Consider the following 19,311-nt stretch of genomic DNA (forward strand, 5'->3'; position numbering starts at 1 on the left):
GAGCCCCACATCAGGCCCCATGCTCGGCTCAGAGTCTCCTTGAGAGTCTCTCTGTCCCTCTGCCTCTTCCCCTCCCCTCAAAATAAATAAAATCTTCAAATAAAAAGTGAAATCTGAGTCTGACATATGCTAACTTAGAGAGGAATTCAATTCAAGGAAAGATTCAGTCACCAAGTGCATATTATTAGCAGGATACCCTTGGCGACATAGGACAGAGACAAAGAGGTCAAGACACGGACTGTGCCCTAAAGGAGCTTATAATCAAGAGGGTCAGATAAGACATGTACACAGAAAATTACAATATAAAGTAGAGCGGGATACGTGTATGATAGAGCCCTAGCCCAAGTGCCTTTGATGCCCAGCAGAGGGTGAAATTCATTTCCCTCTTCCAAGAGCTGGAGGCAGGAGACCAAATCAGAGGGTCATCCTTGGAATGGTTAAGCCTAGTCTCAGAAAGCCTCAAGAGGGAAAACAGGAGGTCATCTAGCCCACCCAGGATTCTCTATCCAGGATAAACAGTGACTTTGAAATGGAAGCAAAAAGTGGAGGTCTGAAGAAAAACTGAAGGAAGAGACTGTGGGAAGGAGATGAATTCATTTTCAGGTGCTGAGGTGCTGGTGGAACAACTTACTCCCAGATGGAGCGCTGAAGGCCAGGAAGTGGATGAGATCAGGGAGGGCCAGAGTGTCTGGAGAGAGGAGGGATAAAAACAGAAACTGGGGAACACCCACGTTCTAGGGAGTCAGAGGAGTGGCCAGAGAGAGAGAGAGAGAGAGAGAGATGTGAGAAAAGACCCAGGAGAACACCTTGTCTCAAAGTTTCTAGAAAGGGAGTGGCAGGGATGGAAGACAAAACTGGAGGAGGCCCCTAGGAAGCAAACGAGAGGAAACTGCTACATGGGGATTGAGCTTAGGCATGGGGTGGCCAAGAAACTTTCGATGAATGGCTTTTCCAGGGACTCCACCATTAAGATGTATTCCCCGTGCCTGGTACATTTTAAGGTGGAGCTCTCCCGGAGGCCAGGGGGACAAGGCTGTGCCCTTTAATCTCCAAAGATCTGGGGTTCAGCTCTGTAATTAGCACCAGCTCTCCTAACCCTAACCAGTCCCTGCAGGAACTGAAAAGCTGAAGAACATACTTGGGAGGGATTTCACACCCGGCTCACCGGCCCAGCCCGGTGAAGTCCCGTTTCATCACGCAGCCCTAATGACTCTCTTGGCTGTCACTCTCGGCTGATATTGCCAACAATCTGACTAACCCCTTTTGCAAAAGTTTGCAGCATTCATCCGGGGCTGACTACAGCTCCCAGAGTTCCTGGGCGCTTCCCGGTGCCGATTGGCCGAACCGTCGGCTCCAGGGGACCGTGTCGCCCCCGCCTCCCCGGGAAACAGGCATCTGATTGGCTGCGGCTCGGGGCTTTTGTGTCCCCGCCCTCCCCCGGGGACCGCAGCAGGCTGAGCGGCGCTGCTAGTGTCAGATCCCGGCGAGCGCTGGCAGTTCCGCGGCGGGGATGCTGAAGATCGCTGGTTTGGCGAGCAGCTGTGGCCACTGCGGACTTCCGAGGCACTCCGGGCCGTGAAAACCCCTGGGCCGAGGCCAATCCCAGGCTCCCGAAGCCATTCACCGTTCTAGAAGCCGGCCGAGGGGAGAGTCCGGCGGAGGAGCTGCTGTCCGCGGATTCTGGGCTTTCGGAGGGTTCTGGAACCCCGAGAGACACCCCGGGGCTCTAGAACCTCCCCAGCGGCCCCCAGTCCCCGCTTCCTGTGTGCGTCCGTCCCAAACCCCCTCGGGTGCACGGGTCACCGGCGAGCCGTGGCCGGATCCTGGCACACACCATGATCGTTGCAGACTCCGAGTGCCGCGCAGAGCTGAAGGGCTACCTGCCGTTCGCCCCGAGCGGCGGCGGCCCCGGGGCCGGAGAGGTAAGCAGCGGCCGAGCGACGCCACTCTTCCTTTGAGCCCCGAGCTGCAGCCGAGCTTCGGGCTGTCCCGAGCTGAGTCTACGCGCACCCCCCACCCCTCCATAACGCCCCGGGCTCGACGAGGGGGAGCGGAGCGCGTAACCTAGGAATGGGGTTGCATCAACCGGCTGTCTCGGCCCTCTCCGCCCCCTCCCCCCGGGGCTGTGGAACCTTCCCTGGCTCCCTCGGACTCCTGGCCAATAAGAGGGGAGCCTTCTCGAGGTTATCCTGGGTTTGGGCTCTTGACGGGAGAATCTTCAAGTCCAGGCAAATCCCGGCGGCTGCGGCCCGACCACTCCTCCTCCCCGCCCCCTTCCGCGGATTCCCTTCCTCTAGGCTGGGGCTGGCGCGCGGAGGGCTCTTTCTAGGATACGTTCCCATTCCAGTCTCCCAGGGCAGGCATCGAGGCACCTGGGACGTGCCAGGGAAGGTCGACCTCGACCCCCACCCACACCTGCACCCCCGATTTGGAGCAGGGGAGCGCGGGCGTTCCGGGGCCTTGGCTGGCTGCGGGGTGCGCGGCGGCGGCCGAAGCTGGGGGATAAGGGGAGAAACTCTGGGCGCGGCCCGCGCGTATTAGGCTGCGCCCTACTAAGTGGTCTGAGGTCGCAAAAGTTTGTTTCGCAGGGACTCTAAGCAGTGAAGCGAGGAATGGGCTGGGCCTAATCTGACACGCCTCCTGCTCCCCCCCCCCCCCCCAACACATCTATCTTACCATTTCTTAAGCACCTACCAGATGCTGGTCTCCGGGTTTTGCCTTTTCTGAGTCCTCAGGACTAAACTAGCAAAATAGGAGCTACGCTGTGGCCTCGTTTTCCAGGATGAGGAAATTGAGGCCCAGAAGGGGCTGTGGAGAGCCTTCCTTCACTAGTCCCACCAAGTAGCTCATTCTTTGGCCTGGGCTTCTCTAGGATTCCCTAGGGTGCTTGGCATTACAGAGAGTTTTGCTTGTTTTACTTTCCAGTCCTGGAGCTTGGAGCAAGTGTATTGCTGGGCCTGGGAGTGCGACAAGTGCTAGTCCTTAACTGTGTGACCCTGGGAAAATCGCTGCCTTCTCTGAGCCACTTGGTTTCTAGGAGGTCTTACCTCCAATGGTGGATGGTTCGTGTCCTGGGTTTTCTGTGAGCTTGTTATCCTTCCCCATCATGTTTTTAAGATTTTTTAATACTTTTAAAAATATATTTTATTTATTTATTTGTCAGAGAGAGAGATCACAAGCAGGCAGGCAGAGAGGGGGGGGGGAAGCAGGCTCCCCGCTTAGCAGAGAGCCCAATGCAGGGCTTGATCCCAGGACTCTGACATAATGACCTGAGCCACCCAGGCGCCCCTTCCCGAACGTCATGGTTTGAGAACTCCTGGTGGAGGAATGAAACCCACTCCTGTCATTTCTCTGCCCAGTGGCACCCAGTCACTTTACTCGGAGTCCATTTCTTTCTGGTGGGGGCTAGGGGGGACTCGTATTATCACTGAGGATCCCTGCCCCTAGAGGGGAGGTGCTGGGTTCATATCTCAGTCCTCCCATTCACTTGCTGTGTAACCTGACCCAAGTGATCGTTGCTCCCGTCTGCAGTTTCTTCCCGTGGATATTTGATAGCATCTCTGAGGATTGTTGGGAGAAATGACAGAATACAAGCAAAAGCTAAAGCACAGTGCCTGAAACACAGTAACTGAGTCGGAGATGCTGGGTATCGTTAGAATGTGGTCATTTCCCTTTCCCCAGAGTGTGTCACAATGGGGTGCCTGAACCTGTCCCTCTTGCCTGAGGGGAGAGTTGGCCCATCCCTCTCTGGGAAGTGGCCTGGGGAGAAGAGATGCCCCAGGTGGTCTGGGCAGGCTCTAAGGGAGTGGCCTTTAGATGGAAGCCACCTGTCAGCAAGGGAAAGATGGTGATATCTGAACACTTTCCGCATAACTCTTCTCTCAAGAAAAAGAGGTCCTTGGCAAGATGCCTGCTTTATGCAGAATCGTTAGAAGACAGTAGGGCACTGAACTTAACAGAGCCTGATGCCCAAGGGACACCCAGATAAATAGACCCCTCAAGTCCCATCACTTCACTACATGCCCTTAACCTAAAGGGGTCAAGACCTGCAGACTCCAGGACTTCATTCTAGGACTGGTAGTATGTATTTAGAGCCCTATTGGGCTCTAGAATCACTTCCTCAAACATCACTTCCTCAGGGAAGCTTTCCCTCCCTCACCCGATAAGTCCTTCTACATACCTTACTTCAGTCCCTCTTCTCAGAGGCTGGAGCGTTAATCCCAATTATAATGTAACAGTCATGTGATCAGCATTTTGCATGTCTCCTGTGTTAGACTAGAAACACTCTGTAGGTCACATCCCCAGCATGGTTCTTCGCCCCTACTAAATGCTCCTCTTAACCCCCTTTTGGCTTAACTGACCCTCGTGACCTGTGCGTGCTTCAAAGTCAGATATGAGCTGTGCACATCTGGAGCAGGACTCCAAAAGAGCCTCAGTGAGCTGTCTCTGAAGAAGGAAAAATAAGCCCTGTTTCCCTCAGGGTAGTTGTGAGAAATCAGCCAGATCGGCTGTGTAAAAGCACTTAGCCTAGGGCCCGGCCCTTGGCACTGATCATACCCTCTCCTTCCAAGGCTGGAGGTAGCAGGCTGCTTGGGCTATGGGGTCTCCCTCTCCTGTGTAAACTCAGGCAGGTACTTGAGTTCTGCAGACAGCTGCCCGAGGAGTGGGGTGCTGGAAGTCTCTGCCCCTTCCCAGCTGGCAGTGGGACTTCATAGGTGTGTGTAGCTGAGTCCTGGGATGGGGGTTGCAGGCTCTGGATAGGATACCAAGAATAAAGTCCGGGGCTGCTCCAAGAGACTGTTGTGGGTGGTGGATAGAACCCTTGGAAGCCAAACCGAACCAAGTTCACATCTCAGGCTGGCCACTTGTCGGCTGGTGCTTAACCTTTGGACTCTTAATCCTTCTGTGGGTGCAACAGAGTCCCCCACCCCCCACCCCAAAACTGATGAAGAGTAGATGGAACCCGTGTGCAGATGCCTGAGCTAATATAAAAGATAACATTGAGCAAGTGTCTAAATTAGGCACCAGGCACTGAGCTTGAAGGGTGATTATCCTCTTTTTACAACTTGCCTGAAGCCTTCCCTGCTCAGTGCCCCCGAGAGCACTGTCTGACTTCAGTGTTACTGAAGATCCAGTGTGTGCCCTCCAAGGGAGAAAAAACCCAGTATCCAGGTGCCGTGACCGGGAGTCGTGGATCCCCGGGAACATGGGCAGGGAGGAGGAGCTTCTCCTGGTAAACCGCAGGTGCAAAGCCTGACTTGACCCCTTTGAGATGTAATCATCATCCTTAGGAAGAGGAGTCGAGCCTACATCGAAGGGCAGGTGAAATGCCTGGCTGATAGTAATCAGTGGTGCTACCTACCATTGGCTGTTGTGACTTCCAACCTCAGGAAATAGGAGAGGGCTGATTTGGAGTCATCATCTCTTGGCAGCAGGACCCTGTCCTGTCTGCTTCCCCTAAAGTTCTGGGTGTCAGGGTCAGAGAAGCTTTCAGGGTATTGGAGCTCTGGATTGGAATCTATGTGGTCTTGCTTTCAGGATTTTGTATTTTCTGTTCCCTTCGGCTGGAATGCTGGCCCCCTAGATCTTTATGGGCCCTGCTGCCTTCTCATCAACTCATTTAGATATTTGATATTTAGATATCAACGCAAAGATTACGTCCCCTGTATCTTTCCCTGTCTCCTCAGACTAATATATGGTACACCTCCACCCCATCATACACTCTCATTGCTCTATTTCATTTACTTTATGCAATCTGTGCTTTGAAACCCTACTCATCATCTGTCAGTCTCCTTTAGATCATAAATTCTCTGAAAGCGGAGACTGTCTTTTCATTCCTGTTCTCTAGCTGCCTGCATTGTAGTCATCAAAAATATTTGTTGAATGAACAAATTAATTCTGGTTCCACCTGGAAAGCACTTAGCACGGTGACTTACACTTGAGAAAATGATCGATAAAGGGTGGGAAACAGTGGCCCTCCACCCTGGCTATAAATGATGCTGGACCCCACCCAGTTAAATTAGAATTGCTGGAGGTGGGACCTTGGCACTGGCATCTTTTTAAAAGCTTCTCAAAGGGGTTTTGTGCTGCTCCCGCTGAAAAGCCCTTGTTTGAAATTACAAGGAGGTGGAGGTTAACGATTGCCAACTACTGACTTTTATTAAGTGTTCTGGCAACAGAGGTACTGAGGTAATGGCTATGGGGCATTATCTCATTAAATCCTCATGACTGCCCAGTGAAAGTGGGTACTATTATTCCCATTATTTGGTAGGGAAACTATAGACTCCATAGGTAGCGGATAATAGGTATGGAGTTAACCCATGGGCCCAGGTATCCCAGGCCAAGAGCCTGTATCTTTTCTTTATTTTTTTTTTTTTTAAGATTTTATTTATTTGCCAGAGATAGAGAGAGTACACACAAGCAGGCAGAGAGGCAGGCAGAGGAAGGAGCCCGATGCGGGACTCGATCCCAGGACCTTGGGATCATGACCCGAGCCACCCAGGCCTCCCGAGCCTGTATCTTTTAAATGTACTCCACAATCATCATCATGGCTGTTACCATGATCGCCATCATCATCATCAGGACTGAACGTGGTGGGTCCAGACCTATCACCTGGAGTCCCACAGGTATCAGTTCCTTGCCTTGACCAGTCCTGAGGCAAGTTTTAAAGTATGAAGGGGTTCCCAAGGCTGTTCCCTGTACCTCACCAGTACCCTGGGGGGGGTTCTCCAGCGCCCCCCCACCAGCTGTCTCCTGCCCTCCCCAGGCTGTGGTTTTCTATCTGTCCTCAGGTCCCCTGAGGGAGAGGTCTGGGTTGTGGAGTCAGCAGTCCTTATCTCCCACTAGACAGAGCTGTTAACCTTTTTTTCTTTGGTGAGGGAGGAGGGACGCTGAATGAGTACTTGGAGATTGCTGGGATTTCTGTGCTGGACTTGGACCAGCCAGCCCTGGTAGCACCCAGAAGTGTGGGCTGAAAGGGGCCTGAGCAATTAGCTGAGCTGCATTAAGGCCCAGAGAGTCTAAGTCACTTTCTCAAAGTCACACAGCAAGTTAGTAGTAGAATTGATACCAGGACCTGGGACTTCCAGATCCCTTTGTTCCTTCTGTGTAGTCTTTGAGAGTCCCAGAGTTCTGCCTCCCTCCAGGGTCTTTTGGCCTGGTGAGAAGGAAGGTTCGATTATAATCTTTAGCCTCTGGAGACCTGGAGATGGATACTCAGTCTGGTTTCCAATGAGGAGGGGAGAGTTAGGGGGACACTCTCTGTGTTCAGTGAGGGTGTGACTCTGGTTTGGGTAAACTGTTTCCAAGGCCAGTACTGAGAGCCCCCTTCCCAGTTAACCAAAACAAATCAATAAATAAAACATCCTCTCTGAACCCCACTTCCCAGACTAGGAGCAGATTTAGTGAGTACGTGACTGATGGTTTCCAAAGAGGCATTAGAATAGTTGTACCAGCAGCCTTCTGTGCCCTGCTTTGAATCCTTCTACTCTGCTCTGCTTTCTCATACCAACCCTAACAGGTTGGTATGAATGACCTGGCCCCACTCTCCACTAAACGTGACGTGGCAGTAGGGAGACCTGAATCACACAATCGCAAGACAATGTTTTCAGAAGCAAAAGCACCAGGAATTGTAGGGTCACAGCCTAGGGTCAGAAGAAGGTTTCCAGACCCTGGAAGACTGTGAGTTAGTTTTGCAAAAGGAATGACCAGTGGGAGCACAGTAGGCCTGAAACTCTCATTTCCTTGGAAGGTTATGGGAGCTAGAGGCAGGGTTTTAAGCCCGTTGCTCAAATTTGCACTTAAGAAATATTCCTTTGGCTGCAGAAAGTTTGCCCTCCTAGAAACCACTAGTGTCATGGACTCACTGCATGGGCTCCTTGTTCTAGAGGTGTCACTCAGGCAGGATGTTTTCTTTATTCATTAATTTGGGAGAGTATCAGTAGGAGAGGGCAGGGCAGTGGTGGCAGGGAGACCATGGGTGAGGCTGTTGGCTGCGGGGTGAGGGTGGGGTCCAGACAAGAGATGGTTATAGTCTATGAGGTGCTGGTGGTGGGAGGGATGGAGACGTGACCACAGAAAACAGCTGGGGCTTCGATTAGGATCCATAGGAATCTAAGGTGCTTGCTAATCTGGCTACAGGATGCAAAACGAGGGGGTTTCTTGGGATCTCCAGGGCTTCTCAAAGGGTGGCCTCCTAAAGATGTGCACCATGGTGGCTGTATATTTCCCTTCCCCACACCCCTCCCACCCAAAACTGGGGCTCCCAGTTCCGGAAGAACTCAGCCTGTGGGGTGAGCCTTCTTGCTTACCCTTTCTCCACCTGCCAGCAGGTGGTTATCTCCCACCTGACTCCTTCCTGCAGGGTGCACCAAAAGGGTGGTTTTAAAAGCTCAGCGTGAGGGCACCTGGGTGACTCAGTGTGTTAACCCTCTGCCTTTGGCTCGGGTCATGATCTCAGGGTCTGGGGATATCGAGCCCCGCATCAAGCTCCCTGCCCATCGGGGAGCCTACTTCCCTCTCTCTCTGCCTGCTGCTCTGTCTACTTGTGATCTCTCTCTCTCTCTCTGTCAAATAAATAAAATCTTTAAAAACAACAACAAAAAAAGCTCAGCATGGCCTGTTGCGTAGAAGGAGAAGGCTGGAGAGAGAACTCTACTCCTAGTCCTCCCTTCTACCTCCAGTAACTGTGATGTGATTCCTTCTAGGAGCAGAGGGAAAGCCGGGCTCGGCGAGGTCCCCGAGGGCCCAGTGCCTTCATCCCGGTAGAGGAGGTAAGCGTGCAGGGGGCAAGGACTTCTTGGTTCTTGGGAAGAAAGGACATGGGACATTGTGTGGGTGGAGGTCTTTTCCTGTCTCTTGAAATAGTAGCTTCAGGTTCCTGACTCATTTAACCCACAAACAGCTCTCTGAAGTATGCATATCAGACGTTGCTGGGAAGAAACAGGCTCAAAGAGATAATGTGATAATGACGCAGCTAGGTAATGACAAACTTTTTTGATTCCCCAGAGCGAGGCCTATTCTTTAAAAAGACAGAACTGTCTATATTAACTGATCCTCCTTGACTATATATATATATGACATTTTTTTCTCAACTTGAAGAGTAATATTATATTCATTATAAGAAAAATTTTAATGCCTCAGAAAGCTCTAGTCTCCTGTAATCTTGCCTCCCACAGAGGTAATCACTATTCCTTAACATTCATCACTGTTTCTTGGACTTCTTGTCATACGGAACCAAGGTCATGGTTTACAACATTTGGGGAGGAGGGGGTTATTGCTGTATTCTTTATTTTTGTCACTTAATACAAGTGATACCTTTCATCCACTGAGTCAGATCATTCATTCATTTATTTAACAGATATCTGTTGAATGATTAATCTGTGTCAGGCACTGTTGTAGGTGTTGGGGATACAGCAGAGAACAATTCAGACAAAAATCCTTGCCGTCAGCTGACGTTCTAGGATGGGGTTGATGGTGGCAGGGACACCTTTGAAATACATTCCCAGGAAAATTCTAAAAATAAGTTTCCTCCTATTTCTTTGGCCTTCGGTGAACAAAAATAAATGTTTTGTTTTGTCATCCTGTTTGCTCTCCTAAATGTGTAGCCAGGTAGTTAATGAGCTGTTAACAAATGTCTAACCTACCCCCCCCCCCCACTTCCCTCTCCACCCTTGGTAAATGGAAAGCAAACAACCACCTGCTGATTATTTGTATCTAGCCCAGAATTTTCAACTCAAGTATTGTTCTCATATTTTATTTTTTCATTTGTAAATAATCGGTCCTCTTTTATAATGGAGGAAATAAATGGGCCTTTTTGGCAATCTGGATTTGAATCCACGTTCTGTCATTTGCTAGATCTGTAACCTGAGCAAGGAAATCACTTAATGAATTATCTTTTCCTCCCCTATTTTCCTTTTTTTTTGGACATGGTGGTCATTTTGGGTGTCTTGGCTTTTACAGTCCCAACACAATGAGGGCGTTGGTCTCTTTGGTGCGGAGAGCGGGCCTGGAACCCACCCTCTCGCCTTGGTTTGGCAGGTCCTTCAGGAGGGACCAGAGAGCCTGGAGCAGCACCTGAGGCTTGAGGCACTGATGTCCTTGGGGCGGGTGGACAACCTGGCTGTGGTGATGGGCCTGCACCCTGACTACCTTAACTGCTTCTGGCGCCTGCACTACCTCCTGTTGCACACAGATGGGCCTCTCGCCAGCTCCTGGCGCCACTACATTGCCATCATGGTAAGTCTGTTGGAGCCCAGCCCTTGTACAGTTGGCCACGTGGGGGGATTTGGTCTTTAGGTCTCTTTGCTGGGCGCTTCTTGAACCTATTTCAGAGGCTGGGAGGAGAGGCTGTCCAGAGCAGAGGAAAGCCCTAACTATCGGATCATCCACAGAATTCTGGATTCTGAAGAGAGGCTTTTTTTTTTTTTTTTTTTTAAATTAAGTAAGCTCTACTGCCGGGATGGAGCTCAGTGTGGGGCTTGAACTCACGACCCTGAGATAGATCAAGACCTGAGCAGATATCGAGAGTTGGATGCTTAATCAACAGAGTCACCCGGGTGCCCCAGAGAGAGGCATTTTAGTCAGAATCAGAAAACTGAGGCATGAAAGAGTCAGGTGACCTGCCCATGGGAGGACAGCACACTAGTGCAGCTGGGGTTAGGACCTAAGTGTCCTGCCTCTCTGGCAATAGTGAGGCCCGCCATTCCTCCCTCCATGGGGTATCCACCCTGAACAAGGCTCTGTCCACCCTTTCCACAGGCTGCTGCCCGCCACCAGTGTTCCTACTTGGTGGGTTCCCACATGGCCGAGTTTCTGCAGACTGGCGGTGACCCTGAGTGGCTGCTTGGTCTCCACCGGGCCCCCGAGAAGCTACGCAAGCTCAGTGAGATCAACAAGTTGCTGGCACACCGGCCGTGGCTCATCACCAAGGAGCACATCCAGGTGCTGTGGGCAGAGAGGCACAGGGAGCACGAGGGCCGGGCTGGGGCATGTCAGGCAGTCAGCCCAGGGCCAGGCATTGAGCAAGTCTGCGCTTCTTTCCTCTCCAGGCCTTGCTGAAGACAGGCGAGCACAGCTGGTCTCTGGCCGAGCTCATCCAGGCCCTGGTCCTGCTCACCCACTGCCACTCACTGGCCTCCTTCGTGTTTGGCTGTGGCATCCTCCCTGAGGGGGACTCCGAAGGCAGCCCTGCCCCGCAGGCACCTTCACCCCCCAGTGAGCAGAGCAGCCCCCCCAGCAGGGACCCACTGAACAGCTCTGGGGTAAGTAATGGGTCCAGGTCTTGTGGGGAGAGGAAGCTCGCGTGGCCTCTGGTCCTCGGATGGAAGCCACTGCTTCCCTGTCTCACACTGAGGGACCTCAGAAAAGTTAGTTGACTTTGAGACTCTGTTTCCTCATCTGTGAAATGAGGCTAAAGACCCCTACTTCGCAGCGGTGGTGAGGAGTAAATGGTGGATCCCTCAGCATGTTGTGTCAGAGGCTTAATGTCTCCTGGGTATTAGCCCTTTACAGATACAAAGTTTGCCTCTTACTCTATAAAGCAGCCTTGTTTGTTTTAATATAAATTTATAGGTACTTTAACAATCCCTTTCCTGTGCAGGAAGTTGATGCTTAGAGAAGACAGGCCTGTCCCATAGCTTCTTAAACTTTGCTTTAGAAGACAGGCCTCACGAGCCGCCCAGCTCCATGGCTGCCTCAGGAGGCAGGAGGCCTTTGCGATCACTCAGGAAGGCCTGGCTTGTGGGAAGGATGTGTGGGGTTTCCTGGGGCTGAGGAGTAAACGGTCGCTGCTGGGTCCCTCCTTCAGGGCTTTGAGGCTGCCCGGGATGTGGAAGCTTTGATGGAACGCATGAGGCAGCTGCAAGAGAGCCTGTTACGGGATGAGGGAGCATCCCAGGAGGAGATGGAGAGCCGCTTTGAGCTGGAGAAGTCAGAGAGCCTTCTGGTGACTCCCTCAGGTACAGGATCGCAGGCATCCCAGGTCCAGGGTCTTCCCCTTCTGACACCATCTCTGCTGGGGAGTAGGCAGCTCCGTGCATGGAAACACTTGTATTTTGAAGGCGGCCATGTCTCAACCACTTCTTCTAAGAGGTTCCGAGCATGGGCTTTAGGGTCAGATCTGGGTGAGAATGGTGACCTGTCAGCCCTTCTAGCAGTGTAACCCCCTGATAAGTTACTTCCTGTCTCAGGGCCTCCGTCTCCTCCCATTTGAAGGATTGGTTTGTGAGGTAAATGGGACAATGGAAGCAAAGCTCTTAGCACAGAGTAAATGGCTTCACAAATGACTAGGGTTGCCAGAGTTGCTGTTCCTATTACCAGGGGCCTCATCCCCCAGGTCCGTGGGCCTGCCTCAGCTCCCTCCAGCCACCAGTGATTAATCACGAGTAGGTACCCTGTACTCCATGCCTTGGCCTCACTGTGGCCTCTCTCTGACATCCTTAGCTGACATCCTGGAGCCCTCTCCACACCCAGACATGCTGTGCTTTGTGGAAGACCCCACGTTTGGATATGAGGACTTCACCCGGCGAGGGGCTGAGGCGCCCCCCACCTTCCGTGCCCAGGTAGGCCCTCCGGGCTCTTCTTGGTATCACTCTGGGTTTACAAACAAGCAGGGGCTGGATGGGTGGAGTGGTTGGAGAGTCAGGCACCTTCTCCTTCAAGATTCCATGAGGGAAACAGAAGACCTTAGATCCTGACAGGGCCCATCTCTGCCCTAAGCTCAGGGGATCCTGATCACAGGGAGAAGACCATCACCAAGGTGGATTCTCCATGGCTTCTTAGGCCCAAACCAAGCAGCAGGTTAGATTTGTGGGGCGGGAAAGGGACGTTATAGAGAGCAAAGTTGTGCTCCAGAGGATGGGGTCTGTGTGGCCAGACTTGGGCCCCCGAGATTACTCCCTGACCCCTTTCCACATTTCTCAGGATTACACCTGGGAAGACCATGGCTATTCATTGATCCAGCGGCTTTACCCGGAGGGTGGGCAGCTGCTGGATGAGAAGTTCCAGGCAGCCTACAGCCTCACTTACAACACCATTGCCATGCACAGCGGGGTGGACACGTCCGTGCTCCGCAGGGCCATCTGGAATTACATCCACTGTGTGTTTGGTATCAGGTGAGCTCACGGCCCCTCTTCCAGCGCATGTGCACAAGTCCTCAGGCTGAGCTCAAGAGCTTCATTCCTTTTCTATTTTGTTCTTTCATTTTCCCTTCCTCTTGCCTATACTGTTTTTCTTTTTTTTTTTCTTTTCTTTTTTTTTTTTTTTTTTGCCTATACTGTTTTTCAAAGCAAATTTATTTCATTGCCGATTATAAATAATACTACATGTGTAGACCGTTTGAAGCTTGGAGATGAAACTCTTTCATCCCACCCCCTAGAGTGAGAGAGAGAGGGAAGGGAGAGTGTATTTCCATTCCAAATGGGACTTCTTCTCTTACAGTAAATAAGGACAACATAAATGCACGTCGGTAGGAGACTTTAAATAACGTTATATCCACCCAGTGAAGAAGTATACAGCTATTACAAATTATAATAATGGTCTCTTTATATTGCTATGGGAAATTGTTCAAAATGTGTTGAGAAGAAAGAAAGCTGGTTACCAACCAGAATCTTCCTTTTGTTTCCCTCTTTTTTTTTTTTTGCTAAAAATGTGTGCGTACATGGAAAATGTGTGGAAGGCTACACACTAAAATGTTAATTAATAATGGTTGTCTCTGGATAGTGTGTGATTAATTACATTTTCATTTCATTACCTAAGTGTTTCCTGATTTTGTTTTTAGAGGTTATTTATTTGACAGATCACAAGTAGGCAGAGAGGCAGGCAGACGGTAAAGGGGAAGCAGGCCCCCTACTGAGCAGAGAGCCCCACGCAGGCTTAACCCACTGAACCACCCAGGCGCCCCACGTTTCCTGAGTTTTTAAGTAGATTTTTTAAATTGATGGAATCATGCTTGATATATTCTACAACTGGCTTTTTTTCACCTAATAATCTGTTATGAACTGCCTTCCTTGTCAGGATGAATAGATCTTTTTATGCTTTTTTTTTTTAGATTTTATTTATTTATTTTAGAGAGGGAGTGAACAAGAGAGAGCACGAGCAGTGGGGAGGGCAGGGGCATAGAAAGAAGTAAGTTCCCCACTGAGCAGGGAACCTGATGCGGGATTCATTCCCAGGAGCCTGGGATCATGACCTGAGTCGAAGGCAGATGCTTAACCAACTGAGCCACCCAGGTACCCCTCCTTTATGCTTTTTAACCACTGTGTGGTGTTCCGTTATGGAGGTAGCCTAACTCAACCACTTTCCAGTTATAACTAGTTCACTGTTTTTCATTATTAAAAACATCATGTGCACTGACTAGCCTCACACTAAGTCTTTGTAGATGAGCTCTAGGTGTGAAATTACTTGTCAAGAATATACACAGACCAATTTTTAAAAAATTTTTTAAATTTATTTTTTGGAGGGCAGGGAAGGGGAGAAAGAGAACTTTAAGCAGGCACCATGCCCTGTGTGAGCCCAACCTGGGGCTCTGTCCCACAACCCTGAAATTATAACATGAGCTGAAATCAAGAGTCAGAGGCTTAACTGACTGAGCCACCCAGGCACCGCCCCCCCCAATTTTATTTGTTTGTTTATTTGTTTATTTATTTAAGTAGGCTCCATGCCCAGGGTGGAGCCCAATGCAGGGCTTGAACCCCCAACCCTGAGATCAAGACATGAGCTGAGATCAAGAGTCAGACGCTTAACCAACTGAGCCACCCAGGTGCCCCCAGAACGATATATATATATTTCTTAATTTGAAGAAATCTCATTCTGATAACATTGTGGGAAATTCAAAGAATTAAGGAACCAAAAAAACCCTTTCCCCAAATTCAGCTACTTCACAACCACATCCACATCCTGTGACATTCTTTCTCGGTTGCTTTTCTTCTTTCTAATGTAGTTGCTTTGTGTAGTTGGAGTTATGATGGTTATTACATTTTTTAAAATGTATGTTTGATGTTTCTAAAGAGAAACAACTAGATTTATAGTAAATCTAGAAAACAGAAACAACAGGGGTGCCTGGGTAGCTCAGTGGGTTGAGCCTCTGCCTTCAGCTCAGGTCATGATCCTGGGGTCCTGGAATTGAGTCCTGCATCGGGCTCTCTGCTCAGTGGGGAGCCTGCTTCCCCCCTATCTCCCTCTGCCTGCCTTTCTGCTAATTGTGGTTTCTTTGTCAAATAAATAAAATCTTTTAAAATTAAAAGAAAAAAAAAGGAAGCAGAAATAACAACAAAAAGAAATAGAAATCATCCATGATCCTGCCTACTCTTATTATTGTCAAGTAGTTCTCTCCTGTCTTTTTTCCACAAACAAATAACCAAAAAAAAGACATAATTTTACAAACATAGGATTTTTCTCCCTCCTCATTTCACTTATTTTACTCATGTAATCAATTGTGGGCATATTTTAATGAACACATGATCTGGCTTTTCTCATTTAATGGCTTATTCCAAGCATCAAAAAAGTCTGAAATTTTTAGAAAGGTCAATGTTCCCTGTGGAAAAATGTGTGTTTATGTATTCCTAGCTGTAAATTCTGTTTCACTGAGTAGATTCAGTTGTGCTTAATTGAGTGTCCTCTTGCCGATCATTGACAGTTTTCCAGTCCTGGGGAGTTGGAGGAGGGATGGGCATCTTAGAATGTGGCCCAGGCTGCTTCTGCCCAGCTCACAGGTCAGGGTCTCCCTCGCCCCACATTCTCCAACATGGTCCTCACTCCTATGCCATTGTCTACTGAATCTGTCCTACAGTTTTCTACCAATCTTCTCCATCCACACAGATCTCTGATGACTCACTGGCTTACTGGGCTGGAGAGTGACAAAGTGGCTTCTAGACTTGTCACCAACTTGCTCTCTGACTTAGAACAAGTTAATTACCTTCTCTAGGTCTTAGTTTGCTCATCCATGAAATGAGTACCACTTCTTTTTCTCTTTCTCTCTTCCTTCTCCAGGGAAATCCTTTGTACTGTCCCGTCCATGGCCTTTCCTATAGTGAATATGACCTTGGAGCTGGGCAGAGCTGGGTTTGAAATCCATTCCCAGGACAAATGACTTCACTTCTCTGAGTCTCCCTTTCAGCTATAAAATGGGCCCGATAAAAGCGGTGTATTATTATGTATAATAGTTCTGTATACAGCATATCTAGTGTTTCTGAGGATTCTCTGAGTATGCGTCCATACAGCACATGGCTCCTACTCAATACAGCAGCTCGTTCTCGACATTCTTTGGAGTGGTCCCCGGCCAGTCTAGTGGCGTGCGATGTATGACATCAGCTATTTTTCTAAGAGGAACCAAGCTCCTTCTTGCTTCCTACTTTCTGCTTTTTCTTGCCACACTCTGTTCCTCCTTCTCTAGGGTGGGGGTAGGGGAGAGGAGTCACTTGGAGAGTGATGCTCTCGGGGCCTTTCCATCCAGATATGATGACTATGACTACGGGGAGGTAAACCAGCTCCTGGAACGGAACCTCAAGGTCTATATCAAGACCGTGGCCTGCTACCCCGAGAAGACCACGCGAAGAATGTACAACCTCTTCTGGAGGCACTTCCGCCACTCAGAGAAGGTACAGTGTGTTGGGTGGGGGTTGGGGGTGGTCAGGACCCGATGTGGGAACCCAGACTGAGCCTTCTGCTGCTTTGGATGCCTGGGTGTACCGTCCTGGCTTCAAGTCCTACTCCACTGTGTGGTTTCTCACTCCATTTACTCACCTGTAAAATGGGACTGTGCCTCACGGGGTCCTCAGCGGTAGCCAGGAGGACCTGGGTTCAAATCCAAACTGTATCACTCAGTAGCATGGTGACCTTGGGCCGGTCACTTTGCCCCCTAAGCTTGTTATCTTTACCGTGAGAGCAAACACTGCCTGCATGTCGGGGTTGCTGTGAGAGTGGGATGAGAACATGAGTGCCCAGGGCCAGCTCTTGTTTTTCATTTTGTGAGGTAAAGAGATGAGTCAGGCTGGGGATGAATGGGCTGGAAATTCCTCCGCTGCCATTGTAGCAATGTGCCCAGAGCCTTAGGAACCATCAGGGTGTCTATATGGAAGAGAAGGAAAGGCGAGTGGTCCTGGCACGTGGCAGTCTGGGAAGGTTGGGGATGGCCAGGAGTGACATCAGTTGCCCACAGGTCCTTGTCTGTGCCCCAGGTCCATGTGAACTTGCTGCTCCTGGAGGCCCGCATGCAGGCTGCCCTGCTCTACGCCCTCCGCGCCATCACCCGCTACATGACCTGACTGCGAGCAGGATCTGCACCCCGAGCAGCTGCCCCTGGGGGCATCCTCCTCCCTGCAAGGACTTCTCTGTCTGGAGACTGACCCGATCCCTTTCTGTCCCAGGCCCTCCCACCCCACTCTGGAGGTGGGCCTGTGTACGACGTGCAGCCCCTGAGCCGTACCCTCCCTTTCTCTCACTGGAATGGACAGGATCGTTGCACTGACTCTCGGATCACAGTTCTACCCTTGGGAGCTGGAAGGGGACTAGCAGATCCCCAGGGACCATGCCCTTCTTCCTGCCCCTAACCCCAGAGGCAGAGGGCACAGGAAGGGAAATGAGCTGAGCTCAGAGGCATGTCCCCAGCAGGCTGGGCCGCAGGCATCACCAGTCCTGTGGCCTTCCTGGCCTGGGAAGTCTCTGGCTGGGCCGAAGAGGAGAGGGACTAGTACCTCCAGGGACTGACACTCCAAGCAGCTTTGCCTTTCCTCCTCCTCCCTTGCTCCCAGATCGCGAAACCTCCTCCTTGCCATTCACCCGTCAATGTGAAAGTCAGTGTCACAGCGGGACTGTGTGTTCCGCTCCCCAAAAGCCTGTTCTGACAGGCAGTCGGAACACCCCTTTTCCCGGGTGGCCCTAACCCTGGTTTAGCACCTTTGACCTTTGACCTCCCCTTCACCCTCTTACCCATTTCCCCCCCTGCCTGCTGGTGGGAGGCCTCAGAAGAGAGACCAAGCCCCTCAAAAAAGTAGATTATCTCTAGAGAGTTTGGGGTGTCTGTGTGTCCCTTTGCCTTCCGAAGAGAAGGGAGTATTACCAGTGCTCTATTTCTGGTTCTTTCTGGGGGAGGTTCTTCGGGACCTCACCTCGATAGCCACAGTCAATGCCTGAGAGGAGGACAGGGCGAAATCTGTTCTCCCCAGAACCGCGCCAGCCCTGCAGAGGCCGGCACCCCACTCTTCTGCCTCCCACGGCGCTGCCACAGACCTTGTCCACCAAGTGAGCCTTTCTGGGTGGCTTCAGGGTCAGAGTCAGGAGACCCCAAGGTTCTTGTCTGGGTCCTGCCCAAACTGGCCAGCTGACCGTGGCTACATTGCCAAACCTCTTCGACCTCCGCACAGATAGTTGCGAACGGGGGGCCGGGATTCTCTGTGATGTCTGAGTCTACTCTGGGCTGCTCAGGGCAACCTGCCAGCAGCAAACTGTAAATCTTGCAGAATCTCAAGAGGCCTCTGGGGATAGCCTGGCCTTGCAGGCAGTCTCCCCCAGCCGCCTTCCTAGGACAAACCCCCGACCCCAACCCCCATCCCCCATCCCCCATTCCCGTTTCTATCCCTGCCTTGATTTTAGGTGGATTGCTTGGAGGCAGAAGCAGCCAAGGACCGATCCCAGGCACTTTTCTGTAGCAAATAAGCTGTGAATGATGACGTCCCTTGCCCCTCTTCTGACAGTATGTGCCTCCTCTCTGCCCGGTGGGGAGGTGACTGAAGAAAGGCAGGGGACATGCTGCTGCTGCTGCTTCTGTACCCTCCTCTCTGGAGAGGGGTAGGAGAGGAGCCTGGTCAGTGTGCCACATTTCACACCCATGCAGGCATGGGGAAGCAACCGGCACCCCCTGTGGGCCTCAGAGCCCTCCCTGCAGTGAACCTGGGCAGGAGGGAAGAGGCCCCAGCATTGGGGTTTGGAGTCTAGAAGGGACATGATGACTCTGTAAATGTCCCCCGAGGTGGGTCGGGAGGGGGATCTAGTGTTCAAGTGCAGAAATCTTTGGCTTTGCTACCAGTTCTGTATGATGAAAAATAAAAGTTCACCGAGGTTTTGTTTTGTACTTCTTGTCAACGGGCTGTTTTTCCATTTGCAAGGGTCATGGTTCATCTCTTAGCATCAGCAGGGAGCTGGGGTTGCATCACGGACCTGACCTCAGCTACACTACCCTGCTGGGCACTTGTGTCCAATGACTGCAGCTCTGGGAGTGGTTGGCATTGGAAGTCTATTCTGACCCACGGATGCCCAGCCCACCACTCATCTGTGGCTGGTCCAGCATTGCGGAGAAATAACGGCCATGTTAGTTTT

General features: G+C 50.9%; 1 protein-coding gene across 1 annotated transcript; it reads left to right on the plus strand.

Moving 5' to 3' along the window:
* Positions 1 to 1,446: 1,446 nt before the first annotated feature.
* On the plus strand, positions 1,447 to 19,066 carry SESN2 (sestrin 2). Its single transcript, XM_059376866.1, has 10 exons — positions 1,447 to 1,922; positions 8,706 to 8,771; positions 10,039 to 10,236; positions 10,759 to 10,941; positions 11,049 to 11,261; positions 11,807 to 11,957; positions 12,442 to 12,560; positions 12,922 to 13,112; positions 16,451 to 16,595; positions 17,175 to 19,066. Exons 1-10 carry the CDS (start codon positions 1,836 to 1,838, stop codon positions 17,259 to 17,261), a joined length of 1,440 nt encoding a protein of 479 aa, XP_059232849.1. The 5' UTR covers positions 1,447 to 1,835; the 3' UTR covers positions 17,262 to 19,066.
* Positions 19,067 to 19,311: the final 245 nt, after the last annotated feature.

The sequence above is a fragment of the Mustela nigripes genome, chromosome 14, assembly GCF_022355385.1.
Source record: "Mustela nigripes isolate SB6536 chromosome 14, MUSNIG.SB6536, whole genome shotgun sequence".
Lineage (NCBI taxonomy): Eukaryota > Metazoa > Chordata > Mammalia > Carnivora > Mustelidae > Mustela > Mustela nigripes.